Source organism: Caloenas nicobarica, chromosome 1 (genome assembly GCF_036013445.1).
Source record: "Caloenas nicobarica isolate bCalNic1 chromosome 1, bCalNic1.hap1, whole genome shotgun sequence".
Taxonomy (NCBI): domain Eukaryota; kingdom Metazoa; phylum Chordata; class Aves; order Columbiformes; family Columbidae; genus Caloenas; species Caloenas nicobarica.
In genome coordinates this window covers 79,300,128-79,319,915 of record NC_088245.1, presented here as the reverse complement: position 1 = coordinate 79,319,915, position 19,788 = coordinate 79,300,128, and the positions used below count along the sequence as shown (strand labels likewise).

Genomic DNA, 19,788 nt, shown 5'->3' with positions numbered 1-19,788 from the left:
TTTTCAGTATTTTCAGTTCCCCATCACAAGGCAGTGGTGACACATCAAGCTCTGCCTCATGTCTATCTTGGTCCACCTGTCTCCTTGTGGGTGGCAGGCAGTACACAGTGGTGGAGTTACTGCCATGGCACTGGACAGACCATGGATGTTAGAAATTCAGTGAACAGACATGCTGACATATATTCAGAAAAGGAAGAGAAAAGGCTTAGAAATATCTCTGAGGGTCACAAATAAAAGAAGTCACAAAATCTTGTGTCTTGCTCAAGAGTAAAAGACCTTTATTAAAGAAATAATCTCTCTCTGTGTTGCTTTGGTAGGGATTGCATTACTGAAGAAATTAACAAATAAGTGTATCAGTTTTATTTCAACTTGCTCAATCACAAGCAGTTTGGACAGTGAAAGAGTAACAGTCATTCCTACTTTCTCTTGTTCTTTTCCACTTTCTGGTTTCCCAAGCAACATCGAACCTCTGGTTTGTCTCTCTTCTCAGCTAAAGGTGAGCAAAGAGACAGAATTTCATTTGGGATACAGTTTTGTACATTTCAATCATTTTTTTTTTTACTTTTTATGAGTTTAGCTAACTATGTTTTGAATTAGTCTCCAGAGACTGAAAGGTTCTGTTTGTTTTTAATAGAGGTGACTGAATAGGCTTTGATTTATTTTACTGTTGGTAGATAGCTTCCTTACCAAAATGAAAATATTTATCCTGCTCAAAATATTTTGCTTTTGTCAGAGGCTGGCCGAAATGACTTGCTCAATTTCTTTTATAATTTTGTCCAGAGAAAACAGCTCTAATGCTCTAGACAGCTCTAGCATATCAGATACGAATGAAAACAATATTTCTTATGCAATTACAAGTTTCTGGCAGTTTTGTGTTCATTAGACATCATGACGTTAATATTCTTTTTGTCGGTGTATATTTCTACACAGCACCACACTATGAAAGAGTTTTTCCCCCTCTCAAGCACTGAAAATGCCTTGAGAGTTCCGAGTTTATTTTTTACTGAAAAATAAGTAGTACCTAGGATCTCTAGCTGAAAATGCTGTATAAACAGCCAGCTAGTATTTACGATTATTTTATTGCTACCTTATGGTCAGGACATACTAAACTAACTGTGTCAAACTTTCTTATTGCTTTCCTTCCTTCACCCAAACTTTTTTCAAAGCTTCCTTCAATCATTAGTCCAGGGGAAGTTCTGGACATTTGCAGAAAAAGCTGTGGAATTTGGGGTTGTCACTTTCAAACAGAGAAGTTGTTTGACTGAGTCTCTAATTGCTATGGTGAGAATTTTAACCCACAGATTTTTCTTTTGCCGCCTTTTGCTAAGTACCTAACGGCAGCCTTTCCTCACTGTGTTTCTCACTGTTTTAGCAGATGAGCTCGGTAGTACTTCCCTCCACATCACCCGGCATGGTCAACACCTCTCTGCAAGATGTGCTGTGCTGACGTACCTTGAGTCAGGCAAAGGCTAATCGTTGATTTGCAAGGCTGTCAACGTCTCCTTGCAACCTTGCGTCTCCCAAGTTTAAAGCTCTCAAAGCCGTCCCTCAGTTACCACTCAATCCCGAAAGTGCCCAAAGTAGCCAAGTCTCTGCGTGCTCCTGAAAGTCTGGAAAGCAGCTGGCTGCTAACTCATCCAAAACTCTTCCTAGGGCTACATGGGAGTCTGCGCTGCTTCTCAACAGGTCTAATAGGTGCGTCTGGAAATGGTGAACTCAAAGCGATGGTATCAGCCTGGGCTGAATTTGCTTTGTGTGCAACAGCCAGGGTCTAGAGGCTGGGCTCTGAAACCGGGGTGTGCCTCCAAGGTCATCGCTGACAATGGTGAACATGTCTCCCATGTTTCAGCCTACCTGATTACTGCAGAGAGGTGCTTTCTAGTGCTGGAGTCACTCTCTTGGCATGAAACGATCACACTCTCTCTGCAGATTTAGGAGGGCTGAGGGCCATCCATGTGGCAGCCTCATCCCGTGGGGCAGGAGGTGGGCTCCCAGTGGAAAACCCGAGCTGCCACAGGTGTGCAAGGCTCTCCCTGCTGCTTCTTGGCTTGTGGGCAGCCTTTGCGCCCACTCTCCCCACACACACTGGGTATTTCAGCAACAACCACAGCCGCACTGGGGTGACCCAGTAACTGCCCGTGCCCCACCTGAGGGTACAATCCCCGGTGTGTTTTCTTCAAAGACCCAGCCGCACAAGTCGGTACGCACTGACATTCAGCTGCTGCTTTGGTAACTGTGCTGCTGGCTGCAGCACGCTTTTCTTTCAGATTTACCGCACCATCCGGTTTGATAGATTATAAAAAAAAAGCCTTTTATAGGATGTACTTCGACCGGGTGAGCATGGTGATCCCGGCTCCCCGGCTCCTGGCCTGAACCCAGGGCTGATCGCGGCGGACCCGCCAGGCGCGAAGGGCTCCCCCACGCCTCGCAGGGACACGCGGAGTGGGGACAGTGCGGGGTGGGAGGACGGGCGGGGGCGGGGTCGCCGCCGCCCCTGGCCCGGGGACGATGTCCGCCAGGGCGCGCTGGAGAGCGGCGTGGCCGCCGCCGGAGACGAGGCTGGCTGGGGAGAAAGCGAGGGGCTCGGGGGGGTAGCTCGGGGGGTGCCTGCTGCCGGCGCTGCCCGCAGGGGCGAGCTCGGGCCGGGCCGTCCCTCCTTCGCTCCGCTCCGGCTCGACCGGTGCCCGCGGGGGAAGCGGGAGAGGCGGGGGCGCGGGGCCGCACCGGCGGAGCGGAGCCCCGCAGCAGCCGCCCCTCCGGCCGCCGTTCCCCTCCCTCCCCCGGCGGCTGGGGGCGGGGGCGGGCGGCGGGGGCTGAGGCACCCCGCGGCCCGGGGCGGGGTGGAAATTTACCGGGGCTGTCCGCAGCGCGGCGGCGACAGCGAGCGAGCGAGAGAGGGGGCCCGGCGGGAGGCGGAGGGAGGGCGGGGAGCGGCGGAGCATCGTCTGGCGGGGAAAGCGAGGGACCAAATGACTGTGAGGAAGGGCGGCAGCCGCCACCGCCGAGAGAGCAGCCAGCTGCGGCGCAGCGGCGGCAGCAGCCCCGGCAGGAGACCCGACGCCCGCGGGGGCCGGCTGCCCCCCGGCCGGCTGGGCGGCGATGGCGGCGGGCGGCGGACGGCGGGCTTAGGGCCGCCGGGCTCAGGGCGCGGGCGGCGGCGGGGCTGAAGCGGGGCTCCCCCGCCCGCGGGCGCCGCATGGCGAGGGCCTGATGCCGGAGCGTGGCCCGGCGCCGCGGCAGCGCTGCGGGAGGAGGATGGCGGGGCTGGCGTGGAAGTGGCCGCGCACCCGCCTGCCCGTGGGGGCCAGTGCCCTGGGAGTTTTCGTCCTCTGCTGGCTCTACATCTTCCCTGTCTACCGGCTGCCCGACGAGAAGGAGATCGTGCAGGGGGTGCTGCTGCAGCAGGGCAAGGCGTGGAGGAGGAACCAGACTGCGGTCGCCCTGTTCAGGTAGCGCCGTGCGCGGGCCAAGGGCAGCCGGGGACGGGCAGGCGCACGAAGCAGCGGGCAGCCGGGCGCCTTCCTCACCCCGCCAAGCCCCGAACTTTATTTTTTCTTACCCAACCCTTTGTTTTCTCCCAGTGGGCGAGGGGCAGGTAGGGCCCCTCTTGCCCAGCAAAACTTTTTTTGGGTGGCTGTATTTGCTGTGGAGAGGAGAAGGGGCTCGGCGCGGGGGACTGAGGCTTATTTCTCCTTGCAGGGCAATAAGCCCATCTTGGATGCCTTTTTTTTAGGAGGGCTGAGATTTCTGAGGCTTGCAGTGTTGCCTGCACAATAGGATGCTTTTCGCTGGCTGGGTAACAGCTGCACCGGCAGCCCCTCTGGCTGCTAACAAAGCCAGGGGCTCGGAGCCTCCCTTCGCTTATTGATCGTGACTACCTGCTTGCTGCCAGAGAAAGCTGAGCTTGTGGATCTCCCTGGCATGCGTAGGGGAAGGTTTGCATGGATGCTCATTCGTGTCAGCATCCTCGCTCCGAGGAACACTTCGAAAGCTCCGCGCTGGTCCTTGACTCCCTGCGGTTTATTATAGAAACCACGTGAAAAGGCACCTTTTTCTCTTCTGTTCTTTTGACGTGGCTGGGAAATGGCGATAACCCTTGAAGCCCTTTTCACCTTCCCCAGCTGGGCAGGAGAGGAGGAATGTTGCAGTTAGGGTGCCACATCCAGTAGCGGTGGAGAACCAGGTCCCTGCAGCAGGGAGGACTTTTTGAATGACTCTGGCTGAGAAGTGTCTGCAGTGGAGATTTGCATCCCCTTGAAAATTTCTCACATGTCTGGGTAAAATATAGACAACTGGAAGAGAGGCCGATTTCCTTCCCTTTCCTGTAGGGAAACTGGGTTTTCTCCCTATCCTCTAAGTAGCAAATGAAGATCAGAGTGAGTTTGTAATCAAACTGTTTGCAAAAAGGCCCTTTTTATTCAGTAAATGCTAGAATGAATCAGATCCAAATTCCATGGACTTTTAAAAAAATATTTTTTAAAGTGATGTACAGCTTTATTTGATATTTTTTCAATATTTTCTGAGTGCAACTCAACTTGCATTTGCCATGAACTAGAGCCAGCATGTGATCGCTTAATATCGTGTCTGCTGGGATAACAGAAACTTTACAGTTCTTCAAAAGCACATTCTTCTTTTAGTGCCTGAAGCTTGCAGGAAATAGAAGCAATGAGAGGTGATAAGTGAACATATGTTATCAACTCGTTGGGTAGGCCTGGAAGAAGTCCTCCCTCTAATACAGAGCTAGCAATAACATACAGATGCAGGATCCTTTTCCTAAAACACTAACTAATATTAGAAACTAGGTTGATCTCAGATACTATTTCATCTTAATCCTGTTGTGCCACAGATTTCCATTCTTGGGCTAGATGAATCCAGATTTTAAAAAAATTACTCTGATAGGTGATGTAGGAAAGAGTTTGATGTATTTTCATGTTTGTGAATCTAATGTTGCTTTAAGATTGATAATGCTGCAGCAGCTTCAGTTTAAAAAACAGATTTTAGGCCATTTCCACCACATGGTTTAGTAACAAAAACTCTGCATGGCTCGTCAACTATTCCACTTGCCCATATGTTTTTCCACTCCCTAAGCATAGTGATTATCTCAGAGATGCTATTGCAGAGAATCTCTTGCAATAAAAGAACTATTGTTTCTTATCTATGTCTCTTGATGAGTTGGTGCAGTGCTAAATACAATGAGCTTTAAATCAATCTGCTTCAAGAAATAAAGTGTTTAAGAGGAAATGCACACTGAAGCTATGTAGTGAGTATACCATAATATTCAAATAATTGTGACATAGAGCTCTATTTTTGCTATGTAAATTTGCTTCTCTTAATATTGGTAGAAAGTTATGAAATTAAAGTTAGGTAAGCTGCTGTATATTGTGAGGTGATGAACAGAAACAATGTCTCACCCTTTGCTATGGTCCTGCTGTCTCTATGCCAGAGGACTGTAAAAGCTCCAAGTTTTAGTTTCTACTGGAAACTGCCTATAAATGTGAGTCTTTGTTTTAACTGTGAAGGAGGTATAGAACTTCACAGAAATTTCGTGTGTAGACTTTGAACTAATATGGCTTTCCATAATAGCCTAAAATTAAGTGGGTTTTAATATATTATTAATATATTATTAGTTAAGAATGACATTAATTGCCATTCTCCCTAGCCCTCCTGCCACATTCTGATTACCAAACCATTTTGGTTCTACTCAGTTTTGAAGAGTATATTTTAATTTATCTGTGCTAAAAATCTATATGAGAAAGTGCAAACTATCATATTACTGCTTTGTATAATATTGTGGCATTTGTGGTACTGTACAGGTGTTAGAATAGCCAGGCTCTTGCTATGCAGACAAAAACATCTGATGGTTTTTTATCCTTCTCCTCCAATAAACTCATTGGACTCCTGTTGAACTAGATTATTGTCCCTAAGTAATTAACTTGATCAAAACATGCTTTTCAAACCTCAGAAGTGCTATTCCCCCTTTACCTTCTGTACCTGGATCAAAGACAACTTCAGTAAGTAATTTAGCATGGTCAATGAAAATGTCTGGAGGTAACTGGGGTTGAACCCTGGCAGTCGAGTGCCAATAACTCCTCAGTTTCCACTGCTTCCTCCTCCTCTCTGTACAGCCAGAAACCTTGTGTAAAGATCTGAGCCATGTAAACTCTTGCTTATGCAAGAACCCAGGATGTCCTGGTGCTTGTGGGATGGCACGCAGGAGGGTTTTGTGTTTGAATATGGATTTGCAGAATCAGTTTTCATATATAAATACCTGTGTAAACAGCCATGGATTGCTGCTTTTGAGGTGTGTGTTGCCTTACTGCAGCTGCAAGTAAGGACAGCTTGTGGTAGTAACGAAATGAGCAGGACTAAGCCTTTGACTCCAGTCTGAGTCTGTTTAAAGCACGCTCTCAGCCTTGACTCTGCGCACACGACTTCTGTGAGTAATCCTGGCGTGACAAGTGCGCCGAGTCCCACTGCCAGCAGCGCCGTGGGTGTCTGTGCAAGAGCTGCCTGTGTTCTTAGATGGAAGGACAGATCCTGAAAAGCCTGAAAATACTACTGAGGTTATTAGAAGAGCTCTTGGTCCAAATCCTTTCCTCAGTTGAACGTAGCTTCCTTTAAAGCCCTCAAATTCTGGGCAGTTGGGGTTGAGCACAGCCTACTAGCAAGGTATTGCTGTTTGCATCCTTTAAATTGTCAAGACGTCTGTGGCTGAGGGTAGTCAAACTCTCTGCTGTGGAAACATCTCCTCTCTGATGAAGGCTGAATAATAACTAGTCTGTCAGTCAGATGGTAAACTGCTTGATCTTGAACTACAAAGTGGTCAGAATAAGAATGAGACTGTCATTACAGTCACTAATGGCTAACGTGTCTAATTTACCTACAATATAACAGCTTCTCATCCTCTGAGGTGGTTAATGTTATTTCATCCTAATTGTTTTTACAGATTGCCTTTTTTTTAAGGACTTAGTGCTGCTTAAATTAGTTGAGCAAAAGTGTTGTTAATTGCTGTTTGTTATTAGCGAAGTAAATGACATACAATAATACCTTTACGATTATTTTACTTAAAATGATTGTAGTTGATTAAAGGTAGAGCTGGATCTTTTCATCTGCCTTACAGGCTCCATAGAACCACAAATTCCAAGTGTTGTCTGTTTATCTGACACTTCTGCATCATTTGTTGCCCAGGGTGGAGCGCTTCTGGGGAGTGAGCACACTTGTGGGGGGCAGTGGGCTTTTGCCTGTCAGGACTCCCACTGAAGGGGTTTGATGGTGATTAGTGACTTCGGTTAGAGGTTCTTCAGGAAGAGTTGGGACAATCTCATCTGCAAGGCTACTACCCTTGAGATTCTGATTGCGTTCTTGCTTCTGCTGCAGCAGTTTTGTGTGATGCTGGAAGGTCACTCTGGGTTTATTCTGGGGGTGGCTTGGTTGAGCTGGCGGCAGATATCTCCTGTGAACTCACTGTTTGTGACCCTCCTCCAGTCCAAAGCATCTGCTACAACGTGACTCTGCTCCCCAGTGCTGTCCCCTTTGTCCCTAGAGCCAGACAGGCCATGCTTACCTTGACAGGCGGCTTCTCCACTCTATTTTCATCAGGTTTGGCCTCTTGTCGGTTTTCCAGGGACACAGAGGAGAAGCTACTGGCCTGAAATCAAACAACAGGGTCAGCAGCTGAATGGGACAGAATATCCAGATGTGGTGGACTCTGGTGCTTGCAGTGTAGATGTGGACAGACTGTGAAGCCTCTTCTGCTGTTGGCTTTCATGTGCTTTGCAAAAATAGTGCTCTGTTGCCGCTGTGCACCATGCTGGAGGGGTTCTTCCCACTGTAACCTCCTCTGCCAGCTGCTCTCTGCCAGCTGTTAATGTCTGTATCTAGAGTGCAATCACAACAGGCACTGAAGAACATCCCCTTGTGCAAATCATTTTTCATTCTAGATTGTGTTAACACAGAACTAGAAATCCAGGTCACTTCTCCGTTTGGGTAAGACAAATGCAATTGCCAAGTCAGCAAATTTCTTCAGATGTCTTTTTTTCCCCCTCCCTTTTGATGTGAGCATTGCAAATTACATAAGCGTTGCAATCCTTACCAGGATATTTCAAGGCAAATCAGAGATGAAAGTTCATGTAGCTTGGGTTGACTAGATAAGAGTTCTACCCTGCTTGAATAGATTTATCAGTTACTGAATTATTCCTTCTTTTTTCACTGAGACATATGAAGAATGGAATTAGGATTAGAGTTAGGATTAGAGCTGGGAGATGCTGGATTAGATTAGTTCTACCTCCATGGCCCATGAAGCCCTGCCCTGAAACCATCGGATATGCTCAAATGTTATGTTTTGGCAGTGGCCAAACCCAGCTCATTTTGCTCTCCTGAGTAGGTGTCAGTACTGCCTGGGTGTGTTTTTAACACAATTGTTAACATCTTGAATGACTTTTTTTGATTGTATTTGCTGCACTGGTGATAATTGATAATTTGTGATTTGTAGTTTCCTGGTGTCTCCACCTGATATGGGAAGTTGTTTTGGTGAAAAAGTACAATTTGAAGAGTGAGTTAAAGGCAAGAGGAAAGAAAAGTTCTTGTTCTATTTTATTATTTGGAGACTGTGATGAAGAAATCAAGCTGTAGAGAGATATGGCTCTGACGTGAGGGTACGAGCGGACTTCACGACACGACCAATATGATCATCATGAGCCATCTATTGTTAGTCACACAGAAGTATTTATACTTCTTCTACATACTATTTTCAGGTTACAACTTACAAGGTTACATGATACATCTATTTTTCTATTTGAACAAGAAAACAGAAAACAGCATTAATCAGTTATTATTATCAGTCACAAGAAAGCAGAATCTTATCTGTTTGGCAAAAGCAAGCAGTAGAGGTCTTATCCACTTGGCAGAAGCAAATGGTTCAGGATGTGACTTGCAGTTACATGATTGCGATTATAGAGAACTGGGTGCTTTCCTCCCTGCATTTGCGTGAGGGAGTTTCTCTCCTCCTGCTGTTTCCCACACACCTGGCTTGCAGTACACAATGACTATTTTTGAAACACTGGGTTGTTCACATTCGGATGACCAAAGTCCTGTAAAAACTCAGCAACATGGCTCCATATCTTCAAGGTCATTAGTTGTCTTTGGATACCTAAATTACATGAAAACAATGAGAATTAGTTATCTGAGTTAGCTCATGGAGTCTTTGCAGATGAGGCCTGTGGTGGCAAGATAGGAATTGACTTAAATTCCTGAGTTCCAGCTCATGGTATCCTCTTCCTTTGCCTTGAAGTTGCATTTACTTACAGACCTTGGTTCTACCTTCCTCACAAAACAGACAGTTGAGATGTCTGTTTCTCGTATCTGCTCTTGCAAAGTTTTGGATTGCTGCTTTACTTTGAATATGTAAAAACTCTGGTGCTGCCAATATTTATGGGAGGGTGTAGACAACTCCCTGAGGCTCTTTTCCTGTTAGCTGGGAGCATCTGACGGCCCAGAGCCAGGCACTGGGGAACAGGAGGAACAGAGACTTTACTGGAATTTAGGTTAACCCGACTAGGGCCCCTAGAATCTGGTATGTACATACACAGGCAGTGCTGGATGTATGCATTTTCACATCTGTGCTTTCCCTTCCTCTGCCTTATAGTGGGTGGAATCAGGACTGAATCATCCATACAATATAGTGACTGGTGATTTATTCTTCTACTTGTAATTTTCGTCTTTAGCCAAGAGTGTTGCTCCCATTTGATGTATGTTCAATGACATATATAAAAAGACCTATTTTTGAGGCTAGTTCCTACTAGGTAAATGCATGGAAGATGAATTGTCTTTCCTCCTTTAGAATTTATCCTCCCACAGTGAGGATGAACCTCACTGATCTGAGGAGGCTGGTTGGACTGTAGTTTTCTGTTGTTTCTGTTTTCTAAGCATCAAAAATTACTTAATTTTCAATTTTTGTGTACATATTAATCTTTTTCTATATGCTGTGTGTGGTTCCCAAAATGCAAGAAAATTGCTCCTAATGTTAAATTATTTTAGCATAGCTGCATGTAGTTAAATTCATACTGAAGCACGTTAATCCATATTATGTAGTATTTGCAAACCTCAGTGGAGATTCAAGTTTAATTGTGTCACAATTTTTACATATAGAAGACCAGAGACAATTCTTCTCTGAGATCTTCGAATTTAAACTGATTAGATAAACAGAGGGTGGGATGGGACATGGTAGTGATAAGTTGCTTAACCCTAGCAAAGTCTTTGTAAAGTAGTTAGTTATTATGGAAGCTCTGAGCTTCTTGAAGAAGCTGTGCCTGTTGTCTTGACCTTAGTGGTATTTGACGTTTTTAACAAGGTGAATTACACTGTGGAGAACATCCTGGCTTTAACCAGGATTCTGGAGGTCACTTCCTCACTGCTCCGTTCAGGAAAAAGGTGAAGGCTGTGTAATTAGATTTTTATAATACATTTTCTGAACAACAGAGTGGTGATTTTTGTTGTTGTATTAAATCAACAGCTTGAATTATTTCAGCTTCTCCTATTCCATCTGCCTGGAAAATGCCCTCCTGAATTTCTTGGTTTAGAGGGTCTCTTTTCAAGTAGAGATGTGGGTACAATGGGGCTTTTAAAGCTGCTCGAACCAGCTGAATAGAAGTGGTTAACTTTTTTGTCTTCCATGTTCGCTGTGAGCATAATTTAGTTTCTGAACAACCGTTTTGTTTCTCTCTCTTTTTTTTTTTTTTTTTTTTCCCTTCTTTCCACCTCTTTTGCAGTCTATTCCCATTCTTAAGTTGATTGATGTCCTCCTCAGCTTTCAGGGAACCCCCATACTCTTTGGATGGCTCCTTTTGTAATTATCCAATCAGCATCCATAGCAGTGATGTAAAGAACTTGTGTGGAATTATTTACTCCTTTATCTCCCTCCCCTATAGAGTTGCCAGTCCCCTTCTTCAGAGTCCTCCAGCTCTCACTGATGCTCATGGCATCTCTTGTTTTCCATTCTTTACATGCTGGTTGTTGGCTATCAGGCCTTCCAGGTAAACTGCAGACTTTGCCTTAATGTAGTAGCAAGATTAAGTCACTACTTATCAGGTCTCCTCTTCTCTGAGGATGTACAGCCAGCTTGAATTTAAAAGCCACTAAGCTCACCTATATTTTAAGGAGTGCTAGGAAAAAAGATCAGCTATTTTGCTTCCTTTCTTGTGTGAAAACTTGCCCTCATTATTTCTGGAGTGCCTGGAGTGGCCATCACTGCAATAGAGGAGTAATGGCTTTATATTTCCTGTCAAAGATGAAAGACAAACAAACAATTTATTTATTTATTTATTTATTTATGTATGTTTGTTTTGTTTTGTTTTTTTTTCCCCACTGAGGAGATTTTAATGTTTTCCTATGTACTCTGTCTTGGCTGAATGTTGCTCTGGTGATACTATTCTGTATACTGCAATGTTTGAAGTTCCTATCATATATGATGTTCTACTTGTGCTGTTGGTCCTGCTGTGCAGTATGTCCCAGAGCAGGGCAACGGAGTATCTACTGCTATAGGTAGTACTCAGAAGTGCCAGAAGAGTTGAGACCCAGTCCAAAAGGCACTCAAGTATGCAATGAGGAGGTGATGCTGAATGCAAGGTTCACTGATGGCTACCTCGATCAAAGTTGGTAAGACTTAGGCTTGAAGGCAAATGGGATGAAGACTCCCAAATTACTCAGCTATGTTTGAATCTTTTTACTTTTGACTGTCAGGGTAGACTTGAATCCCCAGGTACTTCCATACAGTAAAGGAGATAGAGTTATAAAGGAAGTTAAGGAAATGGTGTCTTCATGACATGGTTATCTCTTGTAATTGAGCTTCAGGTGTAGGTTATCACTGAAGTCAGTGGGGAATCTTGTGGATAATTACCAGTCTGTACAAAATTATCATTTATATGGTGCCATGAGCTTGCAGAGAGATGTCCCATGCTCTGAAAGATTTTCAGTCCAAGAACGTGTGTGTTGAGACTTATACCAGCTATGCAGATTAGGAATCTGATTAATGGACTGGGCCTTCCCTCTCTTAGTACAATTTTTAATGTGAAGAAATACCCGGGCTCTTTACTAGTGACATGCTGCCTGAATGTTCTCTGGAACAATGATCCAAATACTTGTGCTGAGGGTTTGGTGGGTTCTGGTCCTTGCTACTGGTACCTGGACGTACCAGCTTACTACTTGTAAAGTACTTAAAGCTTTTGTGTAAATTTCTGTCTTCTTTCTGTGGCTTCCGCTGAAGCATCAATCTATTTAAAATGGAATAGAATAACTCTTTATTCCATATGTAGTATTCACTTGAGAAATCAATTCCTGTTCCTGGATAGTAACTTACATTTTTACTTTGTTTTCCCTAATGAGTTGCAATGTTAGCAGTGCTTGCATGGTCGTCTTTTTTTCTAAATGTCAATAAACTTGTAATTATTGATGGGTAAATATTTTCATTCTTAGATTTGTCACAAATCCTCACCAGTATTTAAATGATGGTATGTTACCATTGGTAATAGGTTGTATGCTCTGTCTGGCTTGGTACTTAAGAAGCTGCATGTGGAATCAGGCATGTGCATTTGTGAAGGACACAGGAAAGGATTAACCAGAGCCTAAGGTTAATAAAGAAGGCAAAGAATGTATCTTCAGCTACTGATGAAACTCAGATTATCTGCTTTTGACCACACTTTTTATTCTTTGGGCTAAGTGACTGCTTGCTTTAACCATTGTCCTCCTTTAGCTGTTTGTCTTTGTTCCGTTTTCTTTCCATTTATCTTATCTTCTGTTGAAGCCCCATCTGGGCAGAAAAAACATAGCTATTGTCAAGCCTATTGCTATTTGCTGCCATTGCTCTGCTCAGCTGCGTGGTATGTGCATTTTCCTCCCCTCAGATCTGTCTTGAGTCTTTGGTCTGTGTCATCTCTTGCTCACTGAGCAACGCTGCTGATCAGCAGCGCATCCCGCAGCTTCCCACTGTCACGTTGCATCTGCTGGCAGCCCCTGAGCAGTGGTGTTCCGGAATGCCTCCTGTGGTGCCTTGCAGCCCTACAGCGTTGCCCTGTGTCTCAGACCCCACTTGCCCCACAACGCAGGGGTCTTTAGTCCCCCACACACTGGGCCCATGGTACCACCTCCGTGTCATCCTCAGGTGCTCCTCAAGACTTCGCTGCAGTCGTAGGAGTCAAAGAGTGAGGTGGTATTTGGTGAGTAGCAGCTTGGAGCAGAGTGTGAGCCACTTGTGTGGAATGGGAGGAAATTAGGACCTGAAGAAAGGCAAGGAGATATAAGGCTAGTTGAGGAGTTGTGCGTATTTGTTTCTTGAAGCATCTTTTCAGTTGGTCTTAATGTTCTTTCATGGTGAACCTGATGTCTGGGAGTCACTGGCTCACGGCGTTTGGGTCATGTGAAAGCTTGGTGCTAACAAGAAAGCTGGGAGCCCCAAGAAGGGGGAGCTGTGAGATCCGTGAGCTCTCTCACTAGACACTGCAGTATTGAGTGCTGCAGTAGGCATTCCTGAGTAGTTGGAAGGGTGATGTTTCAGTTATAATCTTTAAATTAGCCTTTCTTGTTTATGGGTGATTTTGCTGTCCATCCACCCAGGCAACATTAGCTGCTGGTTAGTCTGAGCAACGTTCAGGCTCTTGGCAGTCTCCTGCATTGTGCCATTTACTACTTAATGGCAATGTAAAAGGCATGAGAATAAATCTGTACAGAGTGTGGCCGTAATACAGGATAGGAAGGAAATGCAATATCCATGAGGCAATAGTGGAGGAGTGCTGTTGGATCAGACGAGAATGGGAATGTTGGGATGAAGTCCCTTACTACAGTTTGCTGGAAGATTGGGAAGGTGTTGGCTTGTTTCTTCCCACAGCCTTTAAACACAGGAATGGGAAAGAGCAGTGCAGTGAGATCAGTCAGATGATGCAGTTCTGAAGCACGGAGGATGCTTCTGTGATAGATTCTGTAGGAGCCTTTGCGATGCATGCTGATGCCTGACATGGGTTAAGACCTTCCAAATTTTTTCCAAAGGTTTGCTGCAAGTGGGGAGTCTAGGTTAATATGTGTGTGTGTGCTTGATGGGTATGCTGAGGACAGCCATTTCTGGAGTGTGTGAGTGAACTATCAAGATGCATGGAGTTAGTGCTTGAGTAAGCCTGTGTGGGCAAATACAGTGCTAAAGAGATTTCATCAGTGGAAAGCTCTGTGTTTCTGTTTGATCCAGGTACGCCTCTGCAGAGCAACAAGAGTTCCAGAAAAGTCAAAACAAAGAAAGTTTTAATAGGAAGGGGACAAATAGGGAGAATCTTCAGTGAAAGTAACTCATGACTTGAGCAGGAAAAAGAGGGTAAAAATGCTCTTCTAGCAAGGAGGGAAAAATAATTGTGCAGAAGGATCTGTGAGGTGCACAGAAACATCCTGGGCCATACTGGAGTAGTTGGTTGGAATGCAGTTTGAGTAAAGAATACCTTTGAAAGAAACACACGCTGGATTCTTTTCTCTCTTTTTACTAGACCTCTGTAATTTTTATTATATTAATTAGGAAATACTGATGGGATGAGAAACTCTGCATATACTGTCTGCTTACATCTGCCTGCATATGTCTGTCCTGCACTTCAGAAGGGTTATCTCTAAACCAAATAGCTCACCATTTAAGCTCTGACAAAGTTTATATACCTCAGCCATAGCCAATCCTTGGCTACTGGGGGGAGAGACTTATTGCCAAGGGCTGTGACCCTGGCTGTTTTCAGGCTCTGGAGCTCTGAGGCTCAGCACTTCAGGGGATGTCCACTTGCAAAATTTCAGCTGGTTTGGTGATGGTTACTCCTCTCCCAGAGCAAAGCAGGAACAGATGCTGAGCTCTGTATGCTTGCAGTTAGGGGCAGTTAATATGTCTTTGGGAATGCTACCAAGTCTGCTGTTGCCCACTCTTGTAATAGTTGTGCCAGCTCCTGCAATCACATGAATGTGTGATAGTCTTGATTTCCTGGAAGAAAATGATAAATTTTTAAGTCATAGCTAAAATGAAGGGCTTGAAAATGTGAATGGTGGCTTATGCCCCAAAAGGCAGATAAAAATCCATTGTGGGTTGTTGTTTTTCAGATACCTAATTCCGGTGCCTTAATCATAATTTTTAAATGCCGGGGATTGCTGTAGTGAGAATTACATATCAGGCTATAATTAGATAGATTATTTTTAACTAAGGAAACTGCAACAGTGAAGGGAATAGGAGACACAAAACCAATCTGGGCATTCCTTTATAGGTTGTATTATTAAATGAACATTTTGTCTTGGCACCCAGCAAGCATCTAGCACAAACAGACTTGCTGAGCCTTATGGACAAATGCTGAACATCTCCAAGGTTTAGTATGCCCAGTTGGATGAAGCAGTAAAAATGCACACGGCATATTTATTCTTTCTATCCCACTCCAGTCACTGCCTTTAAATGTTTAAGCATATCCAGAAGGGAAGGACACAGTGTGGAACTTGAGCTAGCTGATCCAAAAATGGTAACAACAGCAAAAAGTAAACCTATCATTAGAGAAATCATGTGTTTTGATAGATCTGTTTAGACAACAGAACAAGTGAAAACACTTATCTGGTGTAGTTCAGTAAATGCTAATGGGTCCAGCATGTGATAACATGTTTATTTTTGCCTTGGGTCTTGGATGAGTGAATATAGTGTTTTTTCTCGTCTTGCTTAAAAAAAAATCTGTTTTGTGCTTCACTTGTCAAACAGACCATTGCTAGTGAGAGTCTCGTACTAAGAGGGTTGAGTTTGTTGTTCTTCCCCACATAATCTGTGGAAAAATGTATTGGCTGGCCTGAACAGTTGTACTCTCAGTTGGTTTTCTAAGTTTAGTAGAGATTCTGCTTTCTATTCTACTGTGAAACAGCCGATCTACATCATGAAGAAAAGCAAAGTTACCTCTGCTGGCGTGGGAGCAAATGGGCTGGTGGGGTTTCCAGTGGGGTACAAGCTCTCTTCTTTGTAGCATAACCAGGAGCATGTGTGTAGTGTGAAATCACAGTTCAGCCTAGATGAATGTGAGCTTGCTCAGGACTATGGATCTTAATAAGTTATTTCCCAAATTCGACTTAATCATTTGGTTTCAGGTGGTGTCTTGTGTGACTGTACAGTCTGTCGTGTGAGATTCTTAGTCCTTTCAGGATCAATAACTTATTTTGCCTTAGAGAAATTGAAAAGAAATCCCAAGAGTCGTGAGGAGTAAGTTGCTTCCACTCATGAAATATCCCCAGTTTAGAGGTATTTCTTAAACAGTTTGGTAACTTTGAAGAACAGATTAGCTTTCAACAAGAGTCACCATCCCTGGAGGTGTTTAAAAGGCGTTTAGATGAGGTTCTTAGGGACATGGTTTAGTGCTAGAGTTAGGCTGGGTTGTGGTTGGACTCGATGATCCTGAGGGTCTCTTCCAACCAAAATTACTCTATGATTCTATTCTATGAATAAATAGCTAGGCTTTGTCACTTTATTATCACCTTTTTGAATCTAAAGTAAGTTGGTTGAATGCATCAGGGTAGAAAATCTCCTAAAACACACTGGCTCTGGGCTAGGCATTGAGCACATTAATGTGATTTAAAAGTATTTTTAAACCAACTTTCAGGCAATATTCCTATTTTAAGGTGCTTAGTTGAAAGACTAGTTAGGTTGAATGATTTATTTAACGAATTTTTACTTTTATCCTCATACGTGCAGATTTCTTGCATAAATTGCTTGAAGGTTTGTTTAGGATTTTTCCTTGCTCTTTTTAGTAGCATCTTTTAAATATTGATACTGTAAAATACCATAAAACTTAAAGTTGATTCAGAATGAAAAGTACTTTGAGTACTCTGGGCTTGTCCTTTCCCTGAGGAAGCTGGTACACCTCCTTCCCAGAGAGTGCTAGCTAACATTTCTTTCTTCATAAAAGTTTGTATGACATTCAGTGTCTCAGTAGCAGAGCCCTACCAGTCCACTCATTCATTTATTTTAAACTGAAGCAGTTCATGGAGACTCTGCTCGAAGTTATTCTTTGCAGCCAGCATTGCTGTAGTGTCCTCTCTGCTCACCAGAGCCTCCTCTGAATGCCAGTGCCTGCTGCTGTTTTAGCAGCTCTTTGCTGGAGGGATCCTTTGCTGTCTTACGCCATAATATTGAGACCCTCTCAGTATTATAAAGGGGAAAAAAAAAAACGTTACAAGTGTGCAGGTGGAGAGGTACCCTGAGGGTTTCTTAGTTCCTTTCCCTGGTCAGGCCCTTGCATCCCTCTGTACCTGAAGACGAGGTGGCGGCCGTGGCTGCTGTCCCTTGAGAACTTGCTCCCAGGTGACATTGCAAGCACGCCGGCTCAAGGATAACTTGTGCCCCGGTGTTTTTGAGGAGGATTACCTTAATGCCTTGGATCGGCTCCAAAACTACCTCAGTCACTGCCAGCATATCTTCCCACTTTAAAGAGTAAGTTGTTCTATAATTAGCAGTGCTAATTGGGCTCTGTTTGTGTCCCAGTTCCCTCAACTCCTTTTGTGCCCCGTGACATGACCGTGGAGTGAGAGGCAGTGGGTGCTGACCAAGCAGCTGGCTGAACTTGGGCAGGGCACACAGCTCTGCTGGTATGGGGCTCGTAAATTTGGGTCTTCCTTCTACCCCAGTTTTCACAAGACTTGTAGGATCTTAATCATAGTTGATAGTTTCCCTCTTCCCTCGTCAAAGTAGCTGAAGTTAACCACCAAATTCAGAAGTCGGCGAGGTGGACAGGATGGGTACATCAGCCAGTGCCCTTACTTAAGCTTTGTTTGCCATGCTTATTTAAAATATATCCTCTCCTCCCAGGTCCCCTCAGAATTGCTTGCTGGCTGCCAAAGCCCTGCCTTTCTGGCTTCTTCAGCCTTTCTGGGCTGGGCCAGCCCAGCCCCTGCTTCGCAGGGAGCAGCCTCCATGTTGCGACCGAGGGCAGGCAGCTTCCTGCGGCTGCCAGGTCTCTGTCCTTCTCCCTGATGGGAGTCCAGCTCAGACCAAACCATAAACCACAGCGAGCCGTCGAACTGGGAGCAGACAAATTTTTGTATTCTAAAGGACAAGAGAGTGCTCTTTCTTGCCTATAACAAACCACGTGCAACATACCTTTTCCCCTCCCCACATTAGTCTTGTCCTGGTTGCTGGCTGTTCTAAGGGACAGGATGTCTTCCTTCATGTATTCTTATTCTTGCCTAAAAAATGAATTTTCTATTGGGAAACATGTCAGAACCCTCTTGTTGGATGAGAGGAAGGGATTGTGGAGTGAGGTATGCTGGAAGGAAAGAAAATACCAGTGCTTGGAGGGCAGGGTGAGAGGGAGTGATGGTAAGGTGGTGAGATGGAGTGGCCTTGGGAGGCTGGAAGGGAGCTGGAAGGGTTTAACAAAATAGAGGCACGTAGTTTGTAATAGCAGAGCTGCTGAAGAAGAAAAAGCAATAAAAGCAGAGAATAAAGTAAAGAAATATTTATGTGAAGCAGTATAACAGGGAAGGAAAGACTGTAGTTAGGAAATTTGAGAACAAATATGTGGATAAATCAGAAAGGTCATAAATTAAGAATAAAATATTCAATAAAGTGGACAAATTAAGAACAGCTGAGTTAGTTAGGCAGGATAACCCGAAGAGGTAACAATTAATTAAAACCACACGGGTTAAATTATAATCTCAGTTTAAAAGTATCAGATGGAAGCAGATGACTTGAGGAAATTGAGGGTCCAGTTTCAATGGCCTATGTGAGGTATAAGTGAGGCTGTGGAACTGTAATAGGAGAGGGCTTTTTCATGCCACAAGATAGAAGGAATGGAAATCATTTTGCTCTAGAGATAACTGTTAAAGTGGTGAGATTTGGAAGCAGAGTGATGAAATATGTGGAGTACAGCCCACTCACTGCATCTATCTCTGGTACCTGTCCTACTTAAGAGCTGTGGTAGGGAAAATGTCCATATGGTTACCAATAAGACATGAAAACAACATTTGTTGCTCTGGGTTTTTTTTTTTGAATTTGTTTTGTTTTGTTTGTTGTGGTTTTTTTTTTCTTTCCATTCTGTGATTGCATGTTGCCAACTAGAAAATCCACAGACTTGGCATCTAGTGAACTTTATGTTTGCTGAGGTTTAGACTGTTCTCTGGGATACCAGCAGCTCATGCTTAGGGATGATGAATTACAATGGGCAATTCTTTAGCTCCTCATATCTAAAACTGGGGTTGGTTACTGCAGTTTTGGGGTGAGACTTTAAAACAAAGACTCTCTTTGTTCTCTCTGGATGCCACCAATAGCATTTCTGCTGAGGTGACTTTCCACTTGATGTTCTAGTAGGGTTATACATGTGGTTGGCATTACATTGATGCATAGATAATGTGTATTTAGAAACAGGGACTCAAAACTGCACTGTTTTGTGGATATTCAGCTACTCCAGATTTCCTTGGCCATGTGTACTTGGCTGGTTTTGGTTCCAAACTGTGGGTCAGCTCTGGGAAGGTGAGGTATTTGTGGGAGTGGACATGGAGCTTCTACGCTTCTGGTTGTCAAATGCCAGCACCTTCTCCAGACTGATCTCACTGGGCAGGAGACAGAGTCGAGAACAGTGAAATTCTGTGTCTCAGGTGTTCTCTCTCGCGCTCTCTTGTTTTGCACCATTTTCATCATCTAGCTTCTGCTCCATATCTAGTTGCTTTCCAGTGGCTGTTAAAATACACTCCTTGGAGATCTGCAGGGCAGATTTGTGAGAAGCGTGCAGCATAAATCAATTGATAATGGACTTTTATTACAGT

General features: G+C 44.5%; 1 protein-coding gene across 1 annotated transcript in view; it reads left to right on the top strand.

Annotated features, from left to right (window-relative positions):
• Nucleotides 1-3,168: 3,168 nt before the first annotated feature.
• The window catches only part of ST8SIA1 (ST8 alpha-N-acetyl-neuraminide alpha-2,8-sialyltransferase 1), a 133,833-nt gene continuing 117,213 nt past the window's right edge, over nucleotides 3,169-19,788 (top strand). Inside the window, exon 1 of the mRNA XM_065650329.1 lies at nucleotides 3,169-3,449. Within this exon, the coding sequence (XP_065506401.1) occupies nucleotides 3,211-3,449 (239 nt within the window). The 5' untranslated portion in view covers nucleotides 3,169-3,210. The remainder of the gene's footprint in view (nucleotides 3,450-19,788) is intronic.